We start from the raw sequence: 25,742 nt of genomic DNA on the forward strand, positions 1-25,742 counted from the left end.
GGGCAGGAGCTCAGGGCAGGAACCTGGAGTCAGGAACTGAAGCAGAACCTAGGAGGGAGGCTGCTTCCTGTGGCTCCACCCACAGGCCGATCTGATGGTGGCAATTCCTCTACTGAGGTTCCCTCTTCCCAGGGGACTTTAGTTTATGTCTAATTGACAATAACTAACCAGGACAGCTAGATCTGAACATATGTTCAAATGTTTATTTTTCCGTCAGATCTGGGCCCACTGTCTAAGTGAATGTGTCTGACAGGTCTTTCAGGACCCTGTAACTCAACGTTTCTTGCAGTAATAAAAAGTCACCATGTCTGGAGTTGGAAAAAGTCACCCGAGGGGTGCCATTTAGGAAGATGAGATTTGAAGCAATAATCAACGGCTCCTAAATGCGGCTCCTCTGGTGCTTCGATGAAAGAATCACACCGTGGGTGAAGTGACTGAGTCTCTATTTGTCTTTAATCGCCGACTCAACACAGTAGTCCAGTGGGCGTCCTGCCGTAAAGCCTGCCGTGGTCAGAGTGACTCAGGCGCAGCTCAGGTGGGGCGCATTGTACAGCCCGTTCTGCGGCGTAGACTAGGAACCTCCGGAGTGGCTTCCGCGAGATGCGCGGTTTTGCTCTGTATTGAAAATAAATAGAATTATGCAGAATCCATTTGCTGATGATAAAGCGCAATGGATTTCTTTTGTCTGTTTGCTTGCTGTCATCTCAGCCTGGACCCTCTTGGGACTCTCGATCAGCTTCCCCTCCTGGCTGGGGGCGGAGAGCGGGGTAAGGCTCTCGGGATGCTGCCTGTCTGACTTGTCAGGATTCACTCTTGCCCAGGCTGCCACCTTTGGTGACCCCCTCCCCCCAAGCACTGTTAGGGCTACACACAAGGTCACAGAACCTGATTCTACTCGTGCCTTCAAGCCAACTAGCAACACAGGGCTGAGAAAAATGGTTTTTGATTTGTCATAGAACGCCCAGGTTTTCTATCAGAACCTCGTTCATGCAGAGCCGTCCATTCTGACACAAGTTGAAAATGTCTCATAAAACATAATCCGGTCTTAGAATATATATGACATTCAATCTCTTTTGTTCATATAAAAAACAGGCTGCTTAAAGCCTACCCAATTGCTTCTATAACAAATGGGTTGTGAGCCAGTTTGGAAGCAAATAAAGGCTGGGAAGATGTATTCTCCTCATTTTAGGTGTCTACATAGTATGAGGGGCAAGGCTTTATAAACTAGGCAATCCCTGATATTGATATGTTAGGTTATTTGAGTTGAAGAACAAAGATGATAAAACTATTTATAGTCTCTCTTTCTCTCTCTTCAAAGGAGGATTAATCTTAGGTTGGAGAGCACGCTACGTATCACTGAGATAAGCCTCCTACACCTGCTGTTTTGTTTATTTGAGACAGGATTTCATGTGTCCTAGGCTGGACTTGAACTTGTTGTGGAGTTAGCAGAAACCCTTGATCTGTTGGAGACCAGCTTTGACAAAAATACTAGGGTAGGGGTATGGGGATTAGAAAAACAGGAAAGAGAACAAAGACACGAGTGAAAATAATAAAGCAGAAACATAGGAAAGCATCAGGAGGGAGTTCCAGTGAATACTGGAATCACCTGTGTTTAATTTCCAATTGCTTAAAATGCCCCAAGCCCAAAAGGTAGAAGTAAGATAAAAAGCTGCATTAACAGGACACAAGGAAATAAACAGACCAGTTGAAAATTGTGGTCCACGTCCTTAGTTAAACATTCTGCTGCTAGAACAAGACAAGTCACTCTCAGACCCTAGACCAAAACCTTCTGTAGGCAAACCACTCCCTGGGAGGAATCATTGTTATCTCCATAAGGAAGTAGGAATTTAGTAGGATCCTTAGACTTTTGTTTGGGGTAGAAACACATCTACTCCTCTATTCCGGAAATACAAGGGCTGGATATTATTGTCAACACTTGTTGATAATAACCTTGAAAGCAGAACTCCCTGATCCGCGACTAGGTGGGACCTTTGAAACACAATAACCTTGAAGGAATAGAGGTGAGTTCCAACTCTCTGACCTTGGGTCAAGGTAGAAATAGGCTCCCTTTTTTGGGCCTCCACATTGAGCTCTGCCTCCCCAGTGCTGGGATTATAGGTGCACGCCACCATTTAGGTTTATGCCAGGCTTTCATGTGCGCTGGGCAAGAGCTCTGCCAACGGAGCTACTTCCCTAGCCTACTGCTTAAAAACTAGTATATTACTTACCCCTGCTCCCTAGTTATAGCAGGCCCTTGACATAGTTTTCCTTCCTAACAACCTGTGGTTTGGGGTGCTATTTATTTTCAAGGGAAGAACTCCAGCCTCACAGGGGAAGGCAAGAAGTGACCAGGAAAGAAGAGGGATGACAAGGCAAGCAAATAAAATGGATGTGTCATAGTGCCACAGTTGCTGAAGGAGGCACAACAAACCAGAGCAAGACAGTTGAGCAGCTCAGTGTGATAGAACCAGTCTCCCCAACTCCAAGTCCCATGGGATGGGCCAAATGACAGCTCTGTATATAATGACTCAGGTGTGGCTGTTAGGAATACAGACAGGCACCACTACACCCGGCTTTCAATTTTTATTTTGCTCATTTATTTACTTATTTATTTATGGCAATTAATCTTATTTAACTTTGTGCTGCTTGAAATCTGCTCACTAAGCAAGCCATTGTTCGGTTGTTTTAGGATTCATTGTGGTTAGTCTGGATGCTGCTTTGCCTTAAGAAACTGGTTTCTTACCAGGTGTAATGATACGTGACTTTATTGCCAGCACTTGGGAGGCAGAAAGAGATGGACCTCTGTGTGTTCGAGGCCAGCCTGTGGCAGGGTATTTGTTTACACTGCATGAAGATGTGTCACTGTGATTGGTTTAGTAATGAGCTGAATGGCCAATAGCTATGCAGGAGAGAATAGGCGGGACTTCTGGGCAGAGAGAGGAACTGGGAATGAATCTAGGCATGGGGAGATGCCAGTGAGACACTGAAGTCGGACATACAGTACAGAGGAGAGGTAATCAAGCCATGTGGCAGGATGTAGAATGATAAAAACAGGTTAATTTAAGTTATAAGAGCCAGTTGGGGAAAAGTCTGAGCTAAGGCCAAGCTTTCATAATTAATAGTGAGTCACTGTCGTTATTTGTGAGGTAGCAGCCCAAAGAACAGCCTGACTATGTTTGGTGTCCAATATGAGGCATCAGATAATGCGTTTTTCTTCATTGTTCTAGCATTAATAAAAATCCATGAGTCAGAAAATGAGATAAATCCAAAGACCAGCAGAGAAATGATCAATCTCAGCTGACCCTACTCTCCATGTTTCCTAGACTGAAAAACCCATGGAACCTCTCCAAGCCCCTCCTTATCTCTCACTTTCTCTCTCTCTCTCTCTCTCTCTCTCTCTCTCTCTCTCTCTCTCTCTCTCTGACTTCAGCCAATTGCCGACTCTACCCTCTGGTTCAAAGCTTAACTTTATTGGAAGTCTGGAGTGTCAGTGAGAACTAGGACAGCTAGAGCCACGTAGTGAGAATTTGTCTGGAACACAACAACAAACCCAAAAACAACAAAAAGAAAAAAAAAGGAAGGAAGAAAAAATGTTTTCTCTCCTGCTGTGGAATATTAGTTTAAGATGTGTTATACTTGTTTATGCGGTGGAACATTTATTTAATGTGTAAAAATGTGTTACATTCTTTTATATTGCATTTGTGCAACTCTGCAGGGTTAAAGAGATGACCTAAGAGCACCTGTGTGCTCAGGTTTGATTCTCAGCACCCACGCGGCGGCTCTCGACCATCTGTAACTCACTCCAGTTCCCGAGATCTGACCCCCTCTTTGACCTCCAATGACATCGGGTATGCACACGATGTACAAACATATACATGGGGAAGACATTCATAAACAGAAAATAAAAATAAATGAGTCCTTAGAACATGCATTTCCAGCTGGTGGCTGTATATGCTTACAATCTCATCACATGGCAGGAGGAGGCAGAAGAATCCCGACACTCAGGGACCGCTGAACAGATGGCTGTTGTCAGCACATGGCGGGGATTAGACTTTTCTTTTAGCTACAGCCCAGACTCTATAACTTCTCGGCTATCCCGGGGATTTTAATGAAAATAACTTACATTCATCGACTTAAAAGTTAATTTTTGAGCCGACACGGCCAGGCATTTGTCACGTGAAATGCAAAACGGAGGAGCTGCCGATCTGCAGGGGAAGAATAACAAAAGAAACGGTTTCGGCAGTTTTTAGTCGCTTTCATTTTCATACTTTAGAAGTCAGTGCCTTGGTAGACACGGAGGGAAGTAGGAGACTGAGAACCCAAGACAGCAAAGACTGCGGGGGTCCACCGTGTACATCAGCTGAAGGGTCTCACGGTCAATTTCCCAGGGCAACAGGGCAATCTGGCCAAAGGCAATCAGAATGTCTTGCGTCCTCTGTGAAACAGTCCCAGGCCCTCCAGCTTCGCCTTGCAGTACACACAGGAGAATGAAGTACTGGTGTGCCCAAGAGAAACACCTTCAGTCTGTACAGGGGAAGAACTTCAGTCTCCTGTTCACACCTACTGTTAATCCCACAGATGGCGAATAAAGACCCCTACCACAGTTCAATTTGAAATCAAGCCTTAATTACATGCACATTTGCAGCAAGCTTTAATTAAATACCAATCAGATGGATGGGCTCGGGCCAGGTCTATACCCAGGTTCCCAGGAAATGGCCCAGAATCAGTTTGCAGAGGCTTAAGAAGGAAAACCCATAATTCATTGCATTTCCCATCGGGTCCAATCAGGAGCAAGCATACATTCTGATGGACCTCTAGTCTACATCCAATCAGGAGCAAGCATACATCCTGATGTACCTCTAGCCTGCATCCAATCAGGGATAAACATACATCCTGATGGCCTTCTAGTCTACATCCAAGCAGGGGCAAGTGTACATCCTGTATTTTCCTGCCTGTGAACTTCCCACCCACATGTGATCAGCACATTAGGTGCCAATGGGTCAAACAAACTTGTCAGGGGAGTGAAAACCTGCTGCTTGAATCTCCCATAAACAACAGCCTCCAGCATTTCTGGAACTGTCTGTCATTGGGCAAGGGACTTGCAGTCCAGAGGCATTTTTTTGTTTGTTAGGCATAATAATTAAAACTGAAAATGTAATTATGGCTCGCACACTACCATCAACGAAAGTCTTTCCTCTTAAAAAATTATTTGTTTGCCTGTGCTGTTGGTGCACGGACTTGCGCAGGCCCAAAGAGTGCCTAAGATTCCTTGGCGCTAAAGTTCACAGGTGGAGAAAGGAGAGCCCAGAGAGTGCTCTTTAAAAGTCAAGGACAGAGCCTCAGTAAGCTCAACCCTGGTCGGGAGGTGACAGATGCAGCAATTGCTGCAGGAAAGCCTGCAGGATCACTTCCTGAATCCCAGAGACCTGGACCTCAAGGAGGAAAAGCAGGCAGTGTGGGGCCGGTTCCTGTCTGTCTCATCCACACCTTTGGCCCATTAGAACAACTTATCTTAGAAACTAGATTCACACAGGAAACTCAGCAAGTGGAAATGGTGGGAAAACGAAGCCCATTTTCTGATTTTTGGTTCTCACCAGTTAGAGACGAGAACAAAGTATTTATCTGCCTTCGCCCAGAGGTTCCCTTGGGTTCCTCACATCAGTAAAAATCATCACACAAGGACTGTCCTCGTTATGATTTTAAAAATCAAGTCTTTGTGCCTTCACGGTCAGTGGCTTTCAGGTTCTTTATACCTCTGCTTCCCTAATAACTTTGACATCTTGACTCAGCCACCCCCCCCACTTCCCCCACCCAACTCCTGCCCAGCACAGAAATGCAAACAGGCTTTCACAAGGAAGAAAACACCCCCATAAAAGGTAGAGGGCATGATGGCATTTTCCTGCCCAGTCCAAGTCTTCCATTCCTTAAAAAAAAAAAAAAAACACCCTAGCAGCTCCTCGATGGAGGAAAAGTGCTGGGTGAGTCCATGCAGTCCCATGCTCCAACCCCAACCGCAGAAGGCCAGGCCTACCAGGAAACACCTCCAAAGCCCTGTGCATTGAGCCCTCTGCTCTCCAGATTCAGCATGAGATGCAGCCTTGGGGGTCTGTGCAGTGACTGCCCCAGACTGGATCCCAGGGGCCCATTTCCCTAAATGAGAGCGGTCAGCAGGTGAGGCCACTTGCCACCAAGCCCTGAGGATTGAGTTAGATCCCTGGGACCTACAGTTGGAAGGAGAGACCCGACTGCCACAATTGTCCAGACCTCCACAAGTACTGTAGCAACCTCCCTCGTCATCTTAAACAAATGTTTAAAAAGGAAAAACAGAGAGCCAGGTGGTAGTGGCAGATGCCTTTAATCCCAGCACTCGGGAGGCAGATCTCTGTGAGTTCGAGGCCAGCCTGGTCTACAAGAGCTATTTCCAGGCTCCAAAACTAGAGAAACCCTGTCTCATAAAACCAAAACAACAACAACAACAACAACAAAAAACGAACAAAACCCAGTAAATAAATAAATAATGCTAGCAAAGCCCCTCCATTCTTTCCTCATGAATGTATCATAAACTGCAGTTTGAAACACTCTGGATTTTGTGGCTTAATGGGAAACATTGAATCCTGGAATGTAGTTTTCCTGGGCTATCATTCTTGTTCTTACTTTCTGGAACAAAATAATCTCCGCTGATGGCAGGAGTTTTTAGCTTCTCTTTTCAGAAAGGCTCTCCGTAGCCCAGATTGGCCTCAGGCTCTCAGATTCTAGTGCTCCAAGGCAAGAGCCTCCAAACCCAGCTTAAGTTTGTTATTTTGATTATCCCTCAGTCCTGGGGAAGCACACACCAAATCCTGGTGTACTTGTCTTTAGAAGCAAAACCGAGGCTTGGGCTTATATCTAGTCATTAGCAGAGTTTGGGTGAGTGGGGGAGCGGGAGGGAAATGGGAGGAGAAGAGGAAGTAGAAATTTTGAATGGTATTATTTTTAAAGCAATAAAAAAAGAATAAGCCACCCACCCAAAAAGGTCTACAACCTTACAGAACAGCGCCACCAGCTGGGGAACAAGTGTTCCAACACATGAGCCTGTGGGGTCATTTCATCCTCAAGTGGGGACAATCACCAGAGGACAGGCGGTACTTTTGGAGAGACCATGTAAATTCAAGATGGGAGCTCTTCCTCGGGGCCTTGCTGGAGAAAAGATCTCAGCTGCTAAACACACACAGACAGGTCTGGGATAAGTGTAACTGACCCTGGCCTTGGCCTCTTTTCTTCTGAGGCCGGGAAGTTGTGGAGGTGCAAGCTGTTTTTAACTTCCAGATAGTAATCCCCGTCTAGGAATCTTCGGGAATTCCTTCCCTTCTCCTGAGCTCTTTCGGGATTTCTCCTCTTTGAAGATGACACCCGCATGGCCCCCAGCAGGAGCACACATCTCGCAGCGTAACATTATAATGCAGATTTATAAAGTTAGCGATTCTTTCTCAAGTGATTTGAAGCAAAACAAATAGAAAACAATCACTATGATTCCGACTTTATTGCTTCTCAGGCATGTCATTCATACAGTCTTAAGGAAATAGACTCTGAGAAAATATACCGGGGGCATATCCGGTAACGGCAGCATTGACGGAAGAGTTCAAGTGTCCACACAGGTAACGGGAGGCACCGCTGCCACCAGCTGCCCCAGAGATTTGTACAATTCATAGAAAAAGAGTAAAAATAGTTCATTGGCATTTAACTAGATTATTCTTTGTGATCTAAGACCCACAATAACTTTGACCAGTGTAATAGCTTTAAAACAGAACTAAACACTTTTTTTACATTACAAGATGTTTCTAAAAAAAAAAAAAAAAAAGAAATCAAGATGACAGTAAAAACTACACAAACAGAACCTTGGAAATAAAAGATGTCATAGTCTGAGTGTCTTCATTGTCAATGTTAACCCATGAAGCCACACGGGAGTCAGCTCTTTCAAGAGCGAGCAGACGCTTTCAGTGTAGGAACACTTACTTTAGAGCTCACACGGTTTACCTGAAGCCAAGGGTAACTCTGGGAAATCCATGGACACCTCTTAGGCTGTTCTCATGCTGCGCCAAGTTCTTTAAAAGTTAACTGTCGGCTACACTACACGGTACAACTTGGCATTCTGACAACGTTGAAGCACACACAGTCACCACACCACACAAACACACACACACACACACACACACACACACACACACACAGTCTCCAGGCGAAACTACCGTAGGTTTCCTTTCCTAATGAGTTTAAGAACCAAGCATGTCCAACAACAGTTCAGCATGTGAAAGACTTGTGTGTCAATTATTAAAAAGACACAGAGGCTGGGGAACACATCTGGATATTTGAAAAGACACTATAAAAACAAACCCACTGAATAGCAGTGGTTTAAAAAACCCACTGAAAAGCAGACCCCCCCTTCCCCCACAACAACCAAGCAGTACGCCCAGGACTGGAAATGTGTTTTATGCTGAATCCACTGAAAGACTTTAGTTACCAACAAAACATCACAATAGCAGATAATAGGAATTTATTAAAACCACCGTCTCCAACAATACAAAAATTAAATATTAAGGCATCTTCTACTCATCCTGGCATTTGCAGCAAAGAGAAGTATTTGAAACAAGAGCTAGCACTTATCCAAATGCCTTCTGAAGTATTTGGCAAACCTGTTGTTTTTGTTTTGTTTGTTGTATATCTATATATTTGTGTGTGTTGCCTGTTGAGGCCCGAGATCTGTTATGTGTCTTCTTCCTGTATTGCTTTCTACTATTTATTTGAGATAGCGTCTTTCACTGAACCGGGAGTTCAGGGATTCCGCCAGACTGGCTGGCCAGCAAGCACCAGGGATCCTCCCGTCCCTGCCCGCCCAGCACTGGGTTTCAGGCGCATGCCCGGCTTTCTCCGTGGCTGCTGGGGACCTGAGCGCGGGTCCTCGTGCTTGCACGGCGAGCCCTTTACTGACTGAGCTCCTTCCCAGGCTCTCCGTTTTCTTCTTATATTCTTTCTATTATTCATAGAATTGGAAGATCTCATGGTCAAACACCTTCACCCAAGCTAAGAGAAAAGTAGAACTAGATATCAGTTTATTAAGGGGAAGCAAGTGACTGCTGACGAATGAGGAACTACAGAAAGAATCAGAACCCTCAGCACCAGTGCTGAGATTGCTCTGTAGCAGCTTTCTCTTGGTTATCCAAGCAGAAGGAGATGGCGACTTACGGGGAGACGCCTGTTGCTATGGTCATGCCATGGAATACCAGCGATGCTATCCCGGGCACCACTGACTCACCCCTCAGGGCCATCCACTGCCGACGATGCTCTCAACGGCTACACTTTCACCTTTCACGAAGGCGAGCTTGTGAAAATAATTTACTACAGCCAGATCTCGTCGTGGACTTTCCACTTCTATTTTTAAAGACACATACAAAAGAGCTATGTCTTGTAAAAAGCCACTCGGTGCCAGAAAAGGTAAGGAGCCATGTTGATCCGGGCTGCCTTGCAGAGATGCTCTTGCTTCTTCTGCAGGGGCTACTCATCGTCTTTAGAGCCAGTTTTGCTTAACTTTTAAAAAGAAAAAAAAAGATCTACGTATTAAGCGGAAGTGATGATAGTAGCTGAGGTATTATTTCCATCAGAATCAAAAAGTAAATAAATAAACACTCGGAAATCAAGTTCAAGTCATGGGAGTTTAAACTGTAACCATTCAGACAAGTACTTTCTACCTCTAGGCTGTATTACTTCCAAGAGGTTTAAAAACTTAGGAGTTCCTTAGTTTAGCTAGGCTTGCTGGGCGATGAGTCCTGATTCCCCAAATGCATGCCAAAGAACCCGGCTTTTTATGAGGACGCTGGAGATCTGAACTCAGGTCCTCATGCGTGCACAACAGGCAATTTACGGACAGAACCATCTCTCCATCCCTCAATAAGAACTACGTTTTCTGAAAGAAGACTTGGCACAGTGCCAGCTCTCCATTTCTGCAGCTCTCTTTAGGATCTAGCTCGACAGGAGATGTCTAGATTCGCACACATCTATTCTACAGTGGGGCTGACCCTGGGGGACATGGCAGCAGAGACAGGAGCTACGCTTCCTACTTAGCTTTAATGCTCTAAGACCGAGGAAGCAGAGAACGCGAAGGCTTCAAGAATACTTACATGCTGAGTCCAAAAATGTAAACAGATATCCGTGAGATCCCAAAGGAGGCAGGAAGGAAATGGAAAACAGACATCTCATTATTTGATGGCAATAACTGTAACAACTTTGAAGACTTGAAAGTAAGTAAGCTGTACCTTCACGACATCAACCCAGTTCCAGCCTCGAGGGAGCTCCCCTTTGTGATCTAGAGGACAAAAATCAGTAACCTTAGTAAGACCGACCGCTGGTTGTAAATGAATCGACATCCTAGCAAATAGTGTTCTTTATACTACTGCACACAACAAGTAGATGAAAGTGTGCAAGACAAACCTGTTACCAAGGAAAAGTGAGGGGTGCGATGCCACACTGCTCCGACGCAGGTGGAGAGTTTTACCTCCTACAAGGCCAGTGTTTTTGTGGGTAGGACGCGGGACTAGCTCTGTTTCAGGATTCATATCAGGGCACTTGGCTCCAGACAAGCAAGATGACACTGATAAATGTTTGGCTTCAGGACTCAAGGGGAGTGAAAGTTAACTTATGGACAGCTTGACCACGCGCTGGTAAAACGTTTTTCAAAGGGAGCTTCACCCTATTGCGGTGTTCTCAACCTGTGGGTCATACCTCCACAGGGGTCACTTACCAGATATTTTAGATATTTACATTATGCTTCATAACAGTAGCAAAATTACAGTCATGAAGCAGCAACAATAAATAACTTTATGGTTGGGGGTCACCACAACATGAGGAACTGAATTAAAAGATAACAACAGCATTAGGAAGGTTGAGAACCACCGCTGTATTGAGAATGTTTGGATCAAAGCTTATAAGGACTCATATGAAAATGCATAGTTTACAAAATGCTTTCATCCTTTTAATATTCAAATTTAAAGAACAAGTTAACAAGTAAACGATTTACTTAAAAATTCTTCAATATTAGGGCCAAAACGATGGCCCAGCAGGTGAAGGTACACGCTGCCAAACCTGACCCCTGAGTTCATCCCTGGGCCCCTAAAATTGTCCTCTGATCTGAGGACAATTTTACATACATGCCATGGTACACATGTGCCCACACATGACACATATGTGCACAAAGTAAATAACATTTAAAATATAATAACAAAAATTCTTCTATTTCAAATGGCTTAGCTTTCTTATTCTTCATGTAGGTGGCTAAGCTCATTTTATGGAGCCTTAAAAAATTGATATTTGAAACAAGTTCTATACAGATCTGAAAAAATGCTCCAAAATCGGAAACTGTTTTAGATTTTGGAACATTTTAGATCTTGAATTATGGCTGTTCAATCAGGAACTATGACAACATTCCTGAATCTGGAAGGCCGTGAGCTCTGAACACTTCTGGTCCCAAGCACGTGGACAAAGGGTATTCACCTGTATTGACTGTCCAGCAAAGCAGTCAGAAACCAATGGTTCTCTCAGAGAGAGGCAATTATAGGAGCCCAGTCCCTGATGCTCACGGTTCTGTTCTCTTTCAGATCAGCAAGAATCTTATGTCACAGATTCTGAGGGTACAGTGCAGATGCCCAGGCTATCCCATTAAAGTTAGCATTAAAGTTATGCTAAAATACTCCAGAAAGACAATAACCAGAATTCTAGAGAATAGACCGCAATAGCTAATATTTTTACTTCAGGTATTTATGCATTACTGCTGCCTGATCTGAGGTGAACAATGCGGAGACTTTTAGACCACAAAGTTGCAGTTTCAAACTGTTGTTTATGAAGACCAACACAGTGTTGGTTTCCTTTTATTCTACCATCCACAGACATTAAATAAAATAACCCTAGTATCCCTTCACAAAAGAAAGGGCGGGGGCCAGAGCACTTGCTGCCCTTCCGGGATGAAAGACAGATTCCCAGCATCCACATCAGCAGCTGCCTGCAATTTCAGGTCGAGGGGCTCCAACACCTGTTTGGGGCCTCCACGAGCACTTCACAGACACGGTGCACATGAGCCCACGCACATCTTTATGTAAAAGTGTGTGTACACCAACATTTTCCTTTTCCTTGATCGGGAAAATTCAAACTGATGTCTATCTGCAAATTTCCAAGTTAGAGAAAAAGGAGCAAAAATGACTGTTGATTGAGCTGGAGTTGATATTCCTTTTCCAAGGAGTCTGCTATCAGACACGTGGGAATTCTTTTCTGAAATCTCATTGTAGAATGAAGTTAACAACAGGCAAAAAACATTAACTGCCTGTGCTCAGATGGTACTGATGCACCAGACTGCAAGTGAAAACTTTTTATTTTACACAGCCCTTAAACATCCAAACCTGTCACACAGGTAAATAAAATCCCACACAATGTTACAGCGTTCAAGTGGGCCACATGTTTTGTCCATTTTTCCAATGTTCCTCAGTGGGAATGTTTATAACTTCTCTGTGACTCATTGTCTTTTTCCAAATGATGATGTCACGATGGAGCAGCAATAAATAGCAGTATTTTTTACTGTGACTAACAGGTCTCTGATTCAAATGTTCCAAGGATAGACTAAGGAATTAATCCTGTAACCCTAAACATAACAAGCACCCCCACCACAGTGAAGTTCACCCATGTCCCATGTTAAGAAAGACAAAGAACAATGCATACCTGTCTTATCTGCCAGCTTGCGTTTCTGAGCTTTGGAAAGTTGTTCTTTCTTGTCTTTTTTCTTACTTGATGGGGCTGTGCTGGGAGTTTCAACCGAGATGATATTGGCTATGGATGTCTATAAGAACAGAAACAGATCTTAGACTTGCACCTTAAAACTTACTGGATCAGACTCAACATAGCTTCTTCTCGAAGGGGGCGGCGGTGGGTTTCTAAATTGACAAAAACCAAAGGTGTTACTGCTGTTATTCACTTATTCAGTCAGGTGTCCTTATACCTCACTGGCCTTGCTCATTTTCAAGGACACAACAGTGGGGTGGCAGTTCAACTGGGACCCCGAGAAGGAAGTCTGATCACCCATGTTATGTTGAAGATTCGAGGTTCCCACAAAATTGTCTAAATTACCGAACTTGCTGTCATTATTGGTACATCTTTAGAAAACTCATACATTCCACCCAGCTCTTTTGGTTTCCTGAAGAAAATCTTTAAATTATTTGGACTTGCATAGTTAGCAGCTATGATAGCTAAAATCTAAAATACTTAGCACATGATGAGTATTGCTGTGACTGCATTATACCATTTATTTGGGCCTTACCACAATAATATAAAGTAGACGCTATTATAACTCCATTTGACAAATGAGATTCTGAGCACAGAGGTTAAGAAAGTTGGCCAAAGTCACAGGGTTAAAAAAGATGGGCAGGGAAAATTTGAACACGTGTTGGCCTCAAATGGAACTAAGATGTGACGTTTTTCTTTCTTCCTCTTTTAAGACAGTATCTTACTTACAGCCCAGGTTGGCCTTGAAATCACAGACCTGGCCTCTGCCTCCTCAGGACACATTCAATTTTAATGGTTAGAAGTATTTTAATCTTTGCTGAAGGGTAAAATGGACAGAACATAATTCCGTTTTCTCCACAAAATAGAAGAAATCTAAGATTCATTGTTCTTACTTAAATCAAATGTAATTCTCTGTTTAAATCTAACACAAAGTCTTAAAAAAAACACACACACACACACACACAGCAAGAGTTAATTAACACGCCCAGACCAAAACCAGCTGGCAGAACCAACCACACACTCACTGGCGTAGAATTCCCGGGATGGTGGTTCTCCATGAACTGCTCTTTATTGTCCTTTGCATACTCGAACAACGTGTAGGTCATGGCGGTGCCAAGGTTCACTTCTACCGCTTCCTGTAGCTTGGCTAAGATGCTCTGCTTCACAGCCGAGGAGCTACAAGGCAGAGATATCAGACTGTCAAAGTGAGTCAAACAGAAGGCAAGGACCAAGCAATGAAAACTAAACTACTCACATGGTGTTGTTAAAAAAGGCGTTCATAGATATAACCGGAGGCGTCTGGGGATAGGTCTCTGTCCAGGAAATCTCTATTAGGAAGGCTTTGGGATCACCATCTTCACCTATCTGAAGAAAAGGGAATCTTAGGCTTGTGGAAAGTGACCCAAAGACCTAAATTACGACCTGCAAAATGATTCTTTCCAACATTCGCGTTCAGACTCAGAAGCACATACGCTGAGAAGTTCAGAGGTTCTGGGGAGGACTGGCCAAGGTGAGGGGACTAGATAGAGTTTCAACTTTAGTCCTCTGGGGCTTCAGGGAGTTCCATTGCTGCAGAGGGCCCATTTCTCAGTCAGCGGCCAGCTGGACAACGCCAAGGATACACTTTACATGTTTTGTTTCTGAGGCTGCAGTTAAGACAACAACAATAAGGAACGCGATGACAACAGAGCTGGGGGTGGTAGCACTGGGAGGCGGAGGCAGGTGACTCTCCTGAGCTTGAAGCCAGCTGGGTCTCCAGAAGACATACACAGAAGAAACCATGTATCAGAAACAAAACAAAACCTAAGCAGCCAATGGACAAAAGTAATTACCCACAAACTTGTAACAGATTGTCTTTCAGCTTTCCAGCTGCTAAACAGCAGCAGGCACAAAAAACAGGCCCGTACAAGCTGTTCAAGGGACAGGAGACCAGAAAACACAGTGGAAGGCTGAGACAAGCAAAGCAATGGACTCGGGGGAGGATGCCTTAGGCCAAGAGAATTCTTGGTAAGAAACTCCTGTTAAAAGTTCCGGGTCAAGTTTTTAATTTAAAACAGTTTTAACTCTTAAGGAAAAGCTAAACAGGCATGATGCATACTCACTGATACGCATTTACTACACACGCGGTCATTTCCCTGTCTTTCCCGTTAGCACAGAGGGCAGCACTTACTCCTTTAACATGGTTTTCCCCACTCTGGTTTTTGTTGAAGCATTTAGAAGTAATGAAACATCTTTAGTTATTAAGAGTGAAAAAAAAAAAAACCTTAGGATATCTTTTATAGCCCCAAGACAATCATCCCACGTCCAACAACTCAACATTGATATAAAAAACCTCATCTAATATATAATTTATATTACATTCCCCAACTATACCCAAAGTGTCCTTTAACAAATGTACTTCCAGCCCAGAAAGCTGAAATTCTCTGAAGGTTTACTCTGATTGGTTGTCTACCTTAATGGAACCTTTTCCCTGGCTTTTGAAAGTCTGTTATGACATTAAGAGCTTAGGCTGGTTTTTCTGACTAACATCCCCAAATATAGACAACTACTTCCTCTGTTCAGGTTCAGATGGGGCATTTTGTGCGGAGAGGAGGTGTGGGAGCTCGTGGGCATCCTATCAGGATTCGCCACTGGGGCTAATTTCTTCAGCGGAGAGGGTAATAAAGAAAATCCATGCAGTAATAACACACAAATACGTCACTACCCTGTTTCTTAGCAACCTTTGCCTGGAGATTTTAACGTCTGTTAATAATGCTGGCCTGAATCAAGCTTCTCACTCAAGGGGCCTGCGAGACAGCTCAGAGGGGTAAAGAAAGGCACCTGCTGTCAAGTCAGATGACCTGAGTTTGATCCCTGGAACCCACATAGTGGAAGAGGACGACCAACTCACATGCATTGTGGCATACATGTGCCTCTCCCTGAATACACACACACACACACACACACACACACACAAACACACACACACTACATCCAAGCAAAATACTCATATACACAAAATAAAAATAAATCTTTTTCAAAGTGGACTTGGGTTATGGAACTAAGAATAGAGCCATCACTCTACGGGCAAGAGAAGCCCAGGAAGAAGCCTCTTTAAACAGGCTATTGCCGGGCTACTTAAATGCTTCAGAGTGTTAAATGCTCTGAACTTGTGGTTCCATGTAAGAGGGAAGCTGAAAAGGCAGAAGTAGAAGCGGGGTGGGGGTGGGGGAGTCATTTAGGAGCCTACTAAACTGTTCTATTGGAGAATAGAAGGTCAGACGGGAGGATCCCTGACTCTCCTCCTTTGACTGTGGACATGCGCTATCCAGTTCTGTGTTTTGTTCTATTGCAGAGTGCACACGCATATCCTGGACCATTCTGCACACTGTGCTCAGTAGATAACTGACGCTGTTACTGGAGACAATTAGGAAACCATATGGGAATTCTCAATGTCCCTGGTAAAGAAAAGGCGGCAGTGGCTGGGGAAATCTCAGAAGGCAGCTAGCCGGATTTAACCAGAAGGACCAGGTCTTAATTCCATCATGAACTTTGGCCCTTAAGAGTTCCCTAGTGGTTGTGATGTTGATAGTGACAACTTGATGGGATTTAGAGTCACCACAGAAACATCCTCAGGGCATATCTGTGAGGGATTTTCTGGATTGGGCTAAGTGAGGTGGGAAGGCTCACCCTGATGTGGATACCATTCTATGGGCTGGAGTCAGGAGAGACAGAGAAGTGGGCAGAAGCAACGTTCTCTGTCTCCCGACTTTGGGCACTGTATAAGGAGCAGCCTCCCACGGGACCCTCCTTCTGTCATGGCTTCCACTAGTGGGCTGCACGTCCAAACTCTGAGCCCAGGGAAACTCTTCTTTCCTTAAGTTTTTAACGTTTTAAAAAGATGTATTTATTTGTTCCTACTGTGGGATTTGTGTGGGGCACACGTGTTCCCCAGTAACAGAGGACAACTTCCCGGACTGGTTCTAGCTCAGGCCGTGGAGCCTATGAGGTAGTGTTCCTATCTCTCTGGCCTGGCCCTCAAGTTGCTCTGTCAGGAATTTTGTCATGGCAACCAGTAAAGTAACAACTATAGTTGTCACCCAGATGGAGGCAGTACAAAGATGGTGGGCCTGAAGAACCGGGGACTGTCATAGAGCAGTGGTTCTCAGCCTGTGGCTCTCCCCCCCCATTTTGGGTCAGATGACCTTTGCACAGGGGTCACCTAAGACCATCAGAAAACAAAGATGTTGACATTATGATTCATAACCGTAGCAAAAGGACAGTGATGAAGCAGTAGTGAAAATACTTTTCTGGCTGGGAGTCACCACGACATGAGAAACTATATTCAAGGTTCACGGCATAGGAGGAAGGCTGAGAATCAGTGCTTAGAGCATGTGTTCCCTAGTCACACTTGGGAGTCTGAGATAAAAGAAGCAAGAATTCAAGGCTAGACGTGGGCTACGTGGTGACACTCTGCCCTAAGCAAACGAACAAAAACCCATTTCCCGTTAGAGTCTACAGGTCAAGCAAATTTGAGGGTTCTAGAGCACCGTCAGCTGTGACAGAGTCCAGGAAGCTAGAACTCAGGGAAGCCATCTTTAAGAGAGAGGCACCATATAGTACTTAAGATTTCTTTTACCTCTAATGTTTTATAATCAATTAAAACATTTTTTAAGGTTCTAAATTAGGTTGGAAAGATGGCTCAGTGGTTGCCCTTCCAGAATACCTGGGTTCATCCCGCAGCACCCACATGTCAACTCACAACTGTCTATGAATCTATAGAGTTCAAGGGGATCCAGTGCCCCCTTCTGGGCTCTGTGAGTACCTGACAAGTACGTGATACACTGACATGCTTGCTGTCAAACACCCAGACACATAATAAAATAATATCTATGTTAAAAAGGTTCTGTATTAAGTTTTCAAATGTTACCAATAACAATGTCATAGAGATAAGTTTCATTTAACTGTGTCAGGAGGGCTGGAGAGATGGCTCAGTTGTCAAATTACTGGCTGTTTTTCCAAGAGCCCAGTTTGGTTTACACCATTCATGGCTTACAACCCTCTGTAACTCCAGCTCTAGGGGACTGGATGCCATCTTCTGGGCCCCCAGAAACACACACAAAACATTTCTAGAAAAATAGAAATTTCAGAAAACACAGGAATATAATAAAGTTAACTCACTAAGTTAGAAGATGGAGCCAGACTCTGCAGCCTCCACATCCCCTTCCCTAGCAGAGAAATACATGCACTGTACATGCTGTGTCTTACCCTGTACTGAAACGAAACCGGACTTAATTCCCGGAAGCTTTCATCTCCTTCATAAATAGAACGTAAAGCTTCTAGTTCCATCTGAAAAAAAAAAAAAAGGATATTGTTTAGTGGTGTATCTGGATTAGAAAGAGATGTCTTTAGCTTGCTATTCGAAACCACTCAACTTTGTAAAACTTATGGCTTAACTTATTGGTCCTAGCCGCTTATGACATATGTGTATATACCAACACAGAACAATTATACTAGCAGCAGGTACCAACACAGGACAACTATACCAACAGCACATACTTTAAGACTATCTGTTGGGAACTGCTAAGGGTTTTTACATTGTATCAGCTCACTTAATTCTCACATCCACCTGTGAAGAGCTGACTACCATACTTCCTTCTCCCTATTGTGGAGGAAAGATGTGGATTAAAGCAGTTTGAGAATATTTTGTGTCCCTCTCCTGAACAACTCACCTGAGGTATAGAAAATGCACTAATCGTGGAAAGGAGAAGTAGGAGGCACAACAATTTCCCATTTTTAAAAGGACATCGGTTGCTGTGTGGTGGTGGAACAAGCCATGAATCCCAGCACTCGGGAGGCAGAGGCAGGCAGATCTCTGAGTTCAAGGATATCCTGACTACAGAGTGAGTTCCAGGACAGCCAGGGCTACATAGGGAAACCCTATCCCAACAACAACAATCTCTGGGAGTTCGAGGCCAGCCTGGTCTACAAGAGCTAGTTCCAGGAGAGGAACCAAAAACTACAGAGAAACCCTGTCTCAAAAATCAAAAAAAAAAAAAAAGTGTACCTATCTATCACCTCAAATTTTCAATCATTTATTTGAGAAATGCAGAAGTTGCTTCTCTCTCTCTCTCTCTCTCTCTCTCTCTCTCTCTCTCTCTCTTCCTCTCTCTCCCTCTCTCTCGTTTTTTTGAGACAGGGTTTCTATGTGTAACAATCCTGGCTGTCCCGGAACTCACTTGGAAGACCAGGCAGAACTCTCAGAGATCGGCCTGCCTCTGTCCCCAGTGCTGGGATTAAAGGCGTGCACCACCACTGCTGACAGAATGCAGAGGACACTTTTAAACTAGCCGTGCTACTGTGTGGCAAGACACCAGACCTTGCTCGTCTCTTTTTAAGTTTGTATCCACTTACTAGTCGTTCCTCTTCCCTTTCTCTCTATCCTCGCCCCTGAACTCATTAATGCTTTGGAGTCCCAGAACTGGCAGGAGTGTTTAGCGGGTTATTCAGACACCAATTAGTTTGTTGGATTTGGGGGTTCTTTACAGAGAAAGAGCTTTTATTAACACCCACGCCGTCAGAATGCTAACTTTTAAGCAACACACCCAAAACAGTAAATTACTACATTCGTCTTCCAATCAATCCTTAATGCATCACGTTCATTCACTCTGGGACACTCTACAACGGCAGACACGCTTCCTCACCTGAACACATTATAGAGTTAGAAAGGTCGATGACACGTGATTAATAGCATGCATCCCTTCCAACTCTATATCTACATGACATTTTGCAATAAAAAGATCAAAACACATACTATACAAAATTCTGAGCAAAAACTGCCCCAAACAGATTTTATATTCCCTTAATAACTGATTGACAAGCGATTTCACTAAACATTCTGGACAGAAAGTGAGACATAAGGGCCATTCATTTCCCTCCCCAGAAATTTTACTTTCTCAACCCCCTCCCTATGAGACCACAGGTTTTTCGAGACTGGATTTCTCTGTAGCTTTGGAGCCAGTCCGGGAACTAGCTCTCGTGCACCAGGCTGGCCTTGAACTCACAGAGCCCCGCCAGCCTCCGCCTCACCGCCAGCCTCCACGAGAACTCGGATTAAAGGCGTGTGTGCGCCACCACCGCCCAGCTAAATTTTAAAATTTAAAGGATTTTAAGACAGTATAACACGTAAGCGCTTAAGCCACACGCGGGACTTAAGGTCAACCAAGTGCACCAGGGTCGTGGACCAAGGACACTCATCTTAGCTAGAAAATCTGGGGATATCCCCGGGGTTGCAAAAAAAAAATGAGGGGAGCGGGAGGCTGGGTCGCACGTGACCCATTCATGCTCGCTGGCCTCGCTGCTGACCGGTGCCGTCTGGCAGTGGATCCGCCAACGTGGGGCACCCGACTGGCCAGGCTGTGAGGGCTCTCAACGCAAAGGACACGCGAGGAGTCCCGGGTGCCCCACGTTGGGACCTGCGCCGGGACTGGGGTGTCCAGTCCTGGGTTCTCACCTCCTGGTCCTCGTTGGCACCCATCGCGCAGGGCGCACAGCGTCTGCGACCGCGAAGATCAGGCGGAGAGCCGGCGGGAGGCCGGAGCACCCCGTTTCCGCGCCTCGGTCTGGGGAAACCCTCCTCGCAGCCGTGGGTACGAGCTCGCGCCCTCCCGACCCTCGGCGGCACCAAGCCGCTGGCAGTCGGCTGCGGGCCGGGAACCCAGGATCGCGTTAGGTGGGACCGGGAACCCCGACCGCGTTAAGTTGGGGGGGGCACCCAGACCTCTGATCAGCCGCGGAGGGGCGGTCACGAGAGGCCCCGCCCCTTCACGATCGCTTCTCCTATTGGCTCCTCCTTTCCCCGCCCCCACTTCTTTCTCCTCTAGGAAATGGAGCCCCTGCCGTGCTAGGTGCTCCGTTCTGCTCCAGGACTGGTTGCGAGTACTGTCACTCAGGCTCAGAAAGTGCTTCCTGTGCCAGCGGAGGCGGGGAAAAGGAAGTCTCGCCTTCTGCCGCCGGCTGTGGGGCTGTCGGAACTCGGTGGCCGCGTTCCGTGACGCCCCTGCCTGGCTCTCCCGGTGCTCTCGGGGCTGGCGGCGACTCGCCGCTGCTGCAGCGGACCCAGGGCGTGCGGCCTGGGTGAGTTGGGCCCGGAGACTCTTGCTGGCCAGACCAACCCGGCTGGCTTGGGAGGCCTGTGTTTTCCCTTGGCGTCCACGGGTGCAATCTTGGCAGTTCTCTTTCAGCTGCAAAGAAGAACGCGCTTATTTCTAGATAGAGAGCTTATTTCTGATAGGGGAAGACGGAGTCAGTTTCTAGACCTGTGAGGTTACTCTCCCTTCCAGCTGTGGCTACCAGAGCCGAATGCTGTGACCCTGGGGACGGTGTCTTTTCTCAGGTTGTGTTGCTTCTCTTCCTCTGCAGTGTCGATCATGCACCCAGCGATCGTTCTTTGAGCTTTTTGCAGTTGGACGTCTCTGAGTCCTTGCTGCTAGCCGACGTCTTGTTCCCTGATCCATCTGTCCATTGATAGCCGTCTTCGTTAGTAGCCACTTGATTGGGTTAGCTTGTTTCTCTCCTACGCTAGCTGACACATTACTTCCGCTGCACTAACCAGGTGACCTGGTGCTGAGTGAGGTCTTACTTTGTGCTTCTGCCTGTCTCCTCCCTGTCCATAGTTTGCTTGGTTTCTCCATTTATTTTCCCGGAAGTCAGGAAACGACCCCTTTCCTGCGTGTCATTGAAATCTATTCAGCTGGTAGTTGTCCTGTCCCATCCCTTTGAGATCCACGGCGGCGTTAGCAGGGCCATTGCAAGTGCCAAAGCTCGTACGGCAGAATGTGGCAGGGGTTGCTGGCGCAGTTTCCGTGATGGTGTTGGGACAGATTTGCTGTAATTGAGAGCGGCACTCTTATTTGTGGTAGACAGTAGCCATGGGTGACTATCGAGCACTTGAAATGGGCTAGTCTGAACTAAAGTGGTCTGCGAGTATAAGATACGACACCAGAGTTTGAAGACAGTGCACAAATAGGTTTTGAAAAGTTCATCGATGAGTTATAGGCATGTTTGTTGGAGAATATTCTTGGGTTACAGTTTCTCTTTTTTCTTTTTCTTCCTTTTTTCCCCATTTTTCTCTTTCTTCCTTCCTTCCTTCCTTCCTTCCTTTCTTTCTTTCTTTCTTTCTTTCTTTCTTTCTTTCTTTCTTTCTTTCTTTCTTTCTTTCTTTTTTTGAGGGGAGGAGGGGTATGAGGTGCCATAGCCCTGGTCCCTGAAGACCAGGCTACTATGGAATTTGAAGCTATCTTCCTGCCTGCTTCTGCCTCTGCCCCTTGATTGCTGGGTTTTACAGGAGTTTGCTTTCTGAGCCTGCTTCTCTTTTACTTTCCGATGTGACTGCAGGGAGTTTTCACATGATTTATGTGACTCGTACTGTAATCCTCTCAGGCAGTACTAATTTAAAAAACGTCGTCAGTCCTTTCTGCTTCCCTTTATGACCACGCCATATCCAAGGGCCACAGCTATTTCTCCCGGAGCCTCTGGAAGTATTAAGGGAACTGGATTTTTCTCCCTCTTGTCTAGATTGTCTGGTATTACGGAGCCATATTATGTTGTGAGCTCTCCTGGGCTATTTCACTCTTGGTCCTGAATTCTCTGGAAGCAGTGTGTTTCTCTGTCCTCACAGCACAGCCCTTCCTATGAGTCTTTGAGAGCAATTCTGCAAGCTTGTGTTGTAGATACGCATCATTTCTGGCAAGTGTTCCAAATCACTTTCTGATACCCCTTGTTCCTTTAGTACTTAAGCATGTGATAGTTAATTAATTAAGATGATTAACTTTTCAGTTAGAAATAGTCCACAATTTTGGGAAAAGTGGCGTTTTGCACTTCAGTTTTCCCAGGGACTGCATTGTGTTTTGTATAATGTGATAATGCCAATCACTTTAAAGGAGCATATGGGAAATCCTTTTGGAAATAAGGAATCATTTTAAAAATACGGTGATAATTTTGTTTGGAATAAGAATATTTTTATACAATTGTTTCTTTTTTTGGTTTTTCGAGGCAGGGTTTGTCTGTCTAATAGCCTTGACTGTCCCGGATATATAATCATTTTCTAAAGTCAGTGCATATCTGCATCCAGTGTCGACTTAGCTACAGGACACAACAGAACCATGTTCTGTATGTGTTTCTACCCATTATTAGTGTTTCTCTTACAGACTTTCCTTTACCTATTGCATCATCTTACATTATGAAAACTGAGAAACAGCTCTTAGGTAATACACACATTGTTTGAATTATCTTCTAAGCACTGAGGAATTAGATATTTGCAATTCCAGAGAAATCAGAGGAAATTGGATATGTGTGTGTTACATATAAGTCAATAACTTTTTAATTTTATTGATTATGGTTGGTATAGAGCACATAACTTGAATTAAAAGAAAAGCATTTTTAAGACAGTCTTACTATTTTGCTACCAACTGTCCTGAATGCTTTATCCTCCTTTTTGGCCTCCTGGGGGCTGGGATTGCAGCATGTGCCAGTCTAGACCTATTTTAATTTCATTTCTTCTCTGCTTTCTTAGCTTGTTTGGCCCAAACGTTGCTATACATTTTCAAAGATAACTGTGAAGGTAGCAAATCTGTCTAAAAGTTGACTACAACCTCTTTTGTGAAATTTAAAAGAAAAAAATGCAACACAATTAGTAATTTTAATAAATCTAATTTAGGAATTAAGGTTTTTATTTTACTCTCTTCTGTATGCGTGACTGTGTACATGCAGAGCCGTTTCTCTTTTTATAATGTTTATGTTAGATATTGTTGTCGGTTCCTTTAATTAACTATGAATATCCTGACATTTGTATTTCAGATTTTTCTGTGACGTCTTAAGCATGAGCCCCACACGGTGGGACTTCCCTGTGGAGTTATGTTGTCGGCCTATGGCTTTTGTTACACTTACTGGCCTTGACGTAGTTTATAATGCTGTGCATCGAGCAGTCTGGGATGCTTTCTGTGCCAATCGGAGAGCTGATCGGGTACCAATTTCTTTCAAGGTGCTCCCAGGTGACCATGAATATCCAAAATGTAGATCTAAGGTAATGGCATTAGGATTGCTCATACTCATTCATAGTCCCTGTCCTTTTCCCACCCCACTCCCCACCCTGTTCAGTGTGTGTGTGTGTGTGTGTGTGTGTGTTGGAAACTTGGGAACCCCCTGAGTGTATTAGGGCAAAGGTTACTGTTGTGTCTAAGGAAAAGCAGTGTTTATGTACTATGGGGTATATGCATATATTTAGTAACACTTCTTCACTGTGAGCCTACATTTTTCTTTAAGAATTTTTTATTTGTGTATTGTGTTTGTGTGTGTGTGTAGGTTCACTGACAGCTCTTAGTGTCAGTCTCTTCTTCCAGTGTGTGGGTCCTGAGGACTGGACTCAGGTAGTCCCAGGCTTTGCACAAAGTGCCCTTTCCATCTACCCCCATCCCTTGTCTTTTCATAAAACAACCATGGCAGTCTGTCTGTAAACAGATGAAGTGCAGTGGACTCCCGATTGTTGTAACATTTTACAGGAACAGAGATGGGTGGGGTAGAAGTAGACCTGGGAAAGGCCGAGTCCCTCTTTACACATAGCTAGACCTTGGCGTTTTTAGGCTCCTTGGTTTTGGCCGTTCTTCCTCCCATGGAGGGGTAGCGTTCGTGCGGTTGAGAGTCCGTTCTAACACCTAGACACTCACAGCTGTTACTAATTTCTGATGGCTGTACCGTCCTCATCTTAGACAGGGCGGCATGCATAGTGAACGCAGCAGATGTGTATAAAGTGCCTGGCACTCCGGAGACGCTTCCTGCTGCTTGCTCCTCTTACCACCTAACTCAGTTTTGTCACCGTCGGCAGAGAACGTCGTACGAGTGGTACATTCCCAAAGGGATCCTGAAGACCGGCTGGATGAATAAGCATCTGAACCTGGTGCCGGCTCTGGTGGTCGTCTTCTATGAACTGGACTGGGATGAGCCTCAGTGGAAAGAAAAGCAGTCTGAGTGCGCGACCAGGGTGGAAATCGTCAGGTACGACGCTGCTGGGCCTCTGGTACTCACAACTGTCTGTCGTTCACTGCCTTACTTGTTTGTGACATCAGGGATTGTGTCCATGGCCTGTGTGTGCCAGGCAAGCAGTCAGCCCTGTTTGCAAACACTTGAAAGTAATTCAATACTGTTTAAACTGCAGTGGTTACCTTGGAGACTGTTAACCTCATTCTGTTTCTAATAAGTATTAACTATATTGTACTAGGAATGTGAGGAAATTTAGAAGGCACGTTGGCCTGGTATTCCAATTTTTTGTTTATACTATGCTTTCTTTGGGAGATAACAACTTACTAGCAGACCTCAAAGATATATTTTATTATATATTTATTGTGTGTGTGTGTGTGTGTGTGTGTGTCTAACCCTTGTGCATGCATGCTGGTGCTTGCAGAGACCAGAAGAAGGCATCACACCCCCTGGGCTGTAGTGAGCTGCCCCACAGTGGCTGCTGGGAATTGAACTCTGGTCCTCTGGAAGAGCTTCAAGAGCTCCTAATTGCTGAAGCATCTCTCTTGGACTCGCATAAGCACTTGCCATCTCTCTAGCACTTACGAATTATTAATAATTTGTTATTGTGTGTACACAGTTTATATTTTTGTTCATGCATGCTATGACGCATGTGGGGGTCAGAGGACAGCCCTGGAGAGTTGGCTCCTTCCTTCAGCTTTTGAACATATATTCAGGCTCTAACTCAGGTTGCCAGGCTTGCGTAGCTGACATAGATGCTCTGCCCGTCTCACTGGTCCCCATAATGCTTTGTGACCGTGTAGTTCTAAGGCAATTATTCTGGATGGCTGATATGTCACTATGAAGAAGTACATTAACTGTAATTTTTATATAGAAGTATATGTTAAAATTTCATGTTAAAATCATCTTCACACTTATTTTGTTTGGGAGGCAAG

At 44.8% G+C, this 25,742-nt stretch overlaps 2 protein-coding genes across 3 annotated transcripts in view; one reads left to right on the plus strand and one right to left on the minus strand.

The window, feature by feature from the left end:
- Positions 1-8,515: 8,515 nt before the first annotated feature.
- Positions 8,516-20,589, minus strand: Rwdd4 (RWD domain containing 4). The gene is made up of 8 exons (XM_050147271.1): positions 20,288-20,589; positions 18,043-18,123; positions 14,051-14,160; positions 13,821-13,971; positions 12,736-12,853; positions 10,287-10,336; positions 10,152-10,154; positions 8,516-9,561 (listed from the first exon to the last, which is right to left on the minus strand). Exons 1-8 carry the CDS (start codon positions 20,309-20,311, stop codon positions 9,529-9,531), a joined length of 570 nt encoding a protein of 189 aa, XP_050003228.1. The 5' UTR covers positions 20,312-20,589; the 3' UTR covers positions 8,516-9,528.
- A 164-nt stretch (positions 20,590-20,753) lies between these two features.
- Trappc11 (trafficking protein particle complex subunit 11) overlaps positions 20,754-25,742 on the plus strand; it is a 39,012-nt gene continuing 34,023 nt past the window's right edge. For both annotated transcript variants that reach the window (XM_050147269.1, XM_050147270.1), the window contains exons 1-3: positions 20,754-20,910; positions 23,632-23,857; positions 24,656-24,825. In XM_050147269.1, coding sequence (XP_050003226.1) covers positions 23,654-23,857; positions 24,656-24,825 — 374 coding nt within the window. In that variant the 5' untranslated portion in view covers positions 20,754-20,910; positions 23,632-23,653. The remainder of the gene's footprint in view (positions 20,911-23,631; positions 23,858-24,655; positions 24,826-25,742) is intronic.

The sequence above is a fragment of the Alexandromys fortis genome, unplaced genomic scaffold (assembly GCF_014885135.2).
Source record: "Alexandromys fortis isolate MF-2015 unplaced genomic scaffold, M_Fortis_MF-2015_v1.1 scaffold_32, whole genome shotgun sequence".
Classification (NCBI taxonomy): domain Eukaryota; kingdom Metazoa; phylum Chordata; class Mammalia; order Rodentia; family Cricetidae; genus Alexandromys; species Alexandromys fortis.

Coding starts and splice junctions, on each gene's coding strand:
- Rwdd4 (XM_050147271.1), bottom strand. CDS start 20,311: ATGGGTGCCAACGAGGACCAGGAG. Junction 18,124..20,287: donor GTGCCAACGAGGACCAGGAG/GTGAGAACCCAG, acceptor TTTTTTTTTCAG/ATGGAACTAGAAGCTTTACG. Junction 13,972..14,050: donor GCCTTTTTTAACAACACCAT/GTGAGTAGTTTA, acceptor TCTGCCTTGTAG/CTCCTCGGCTGTGAAGCAGA.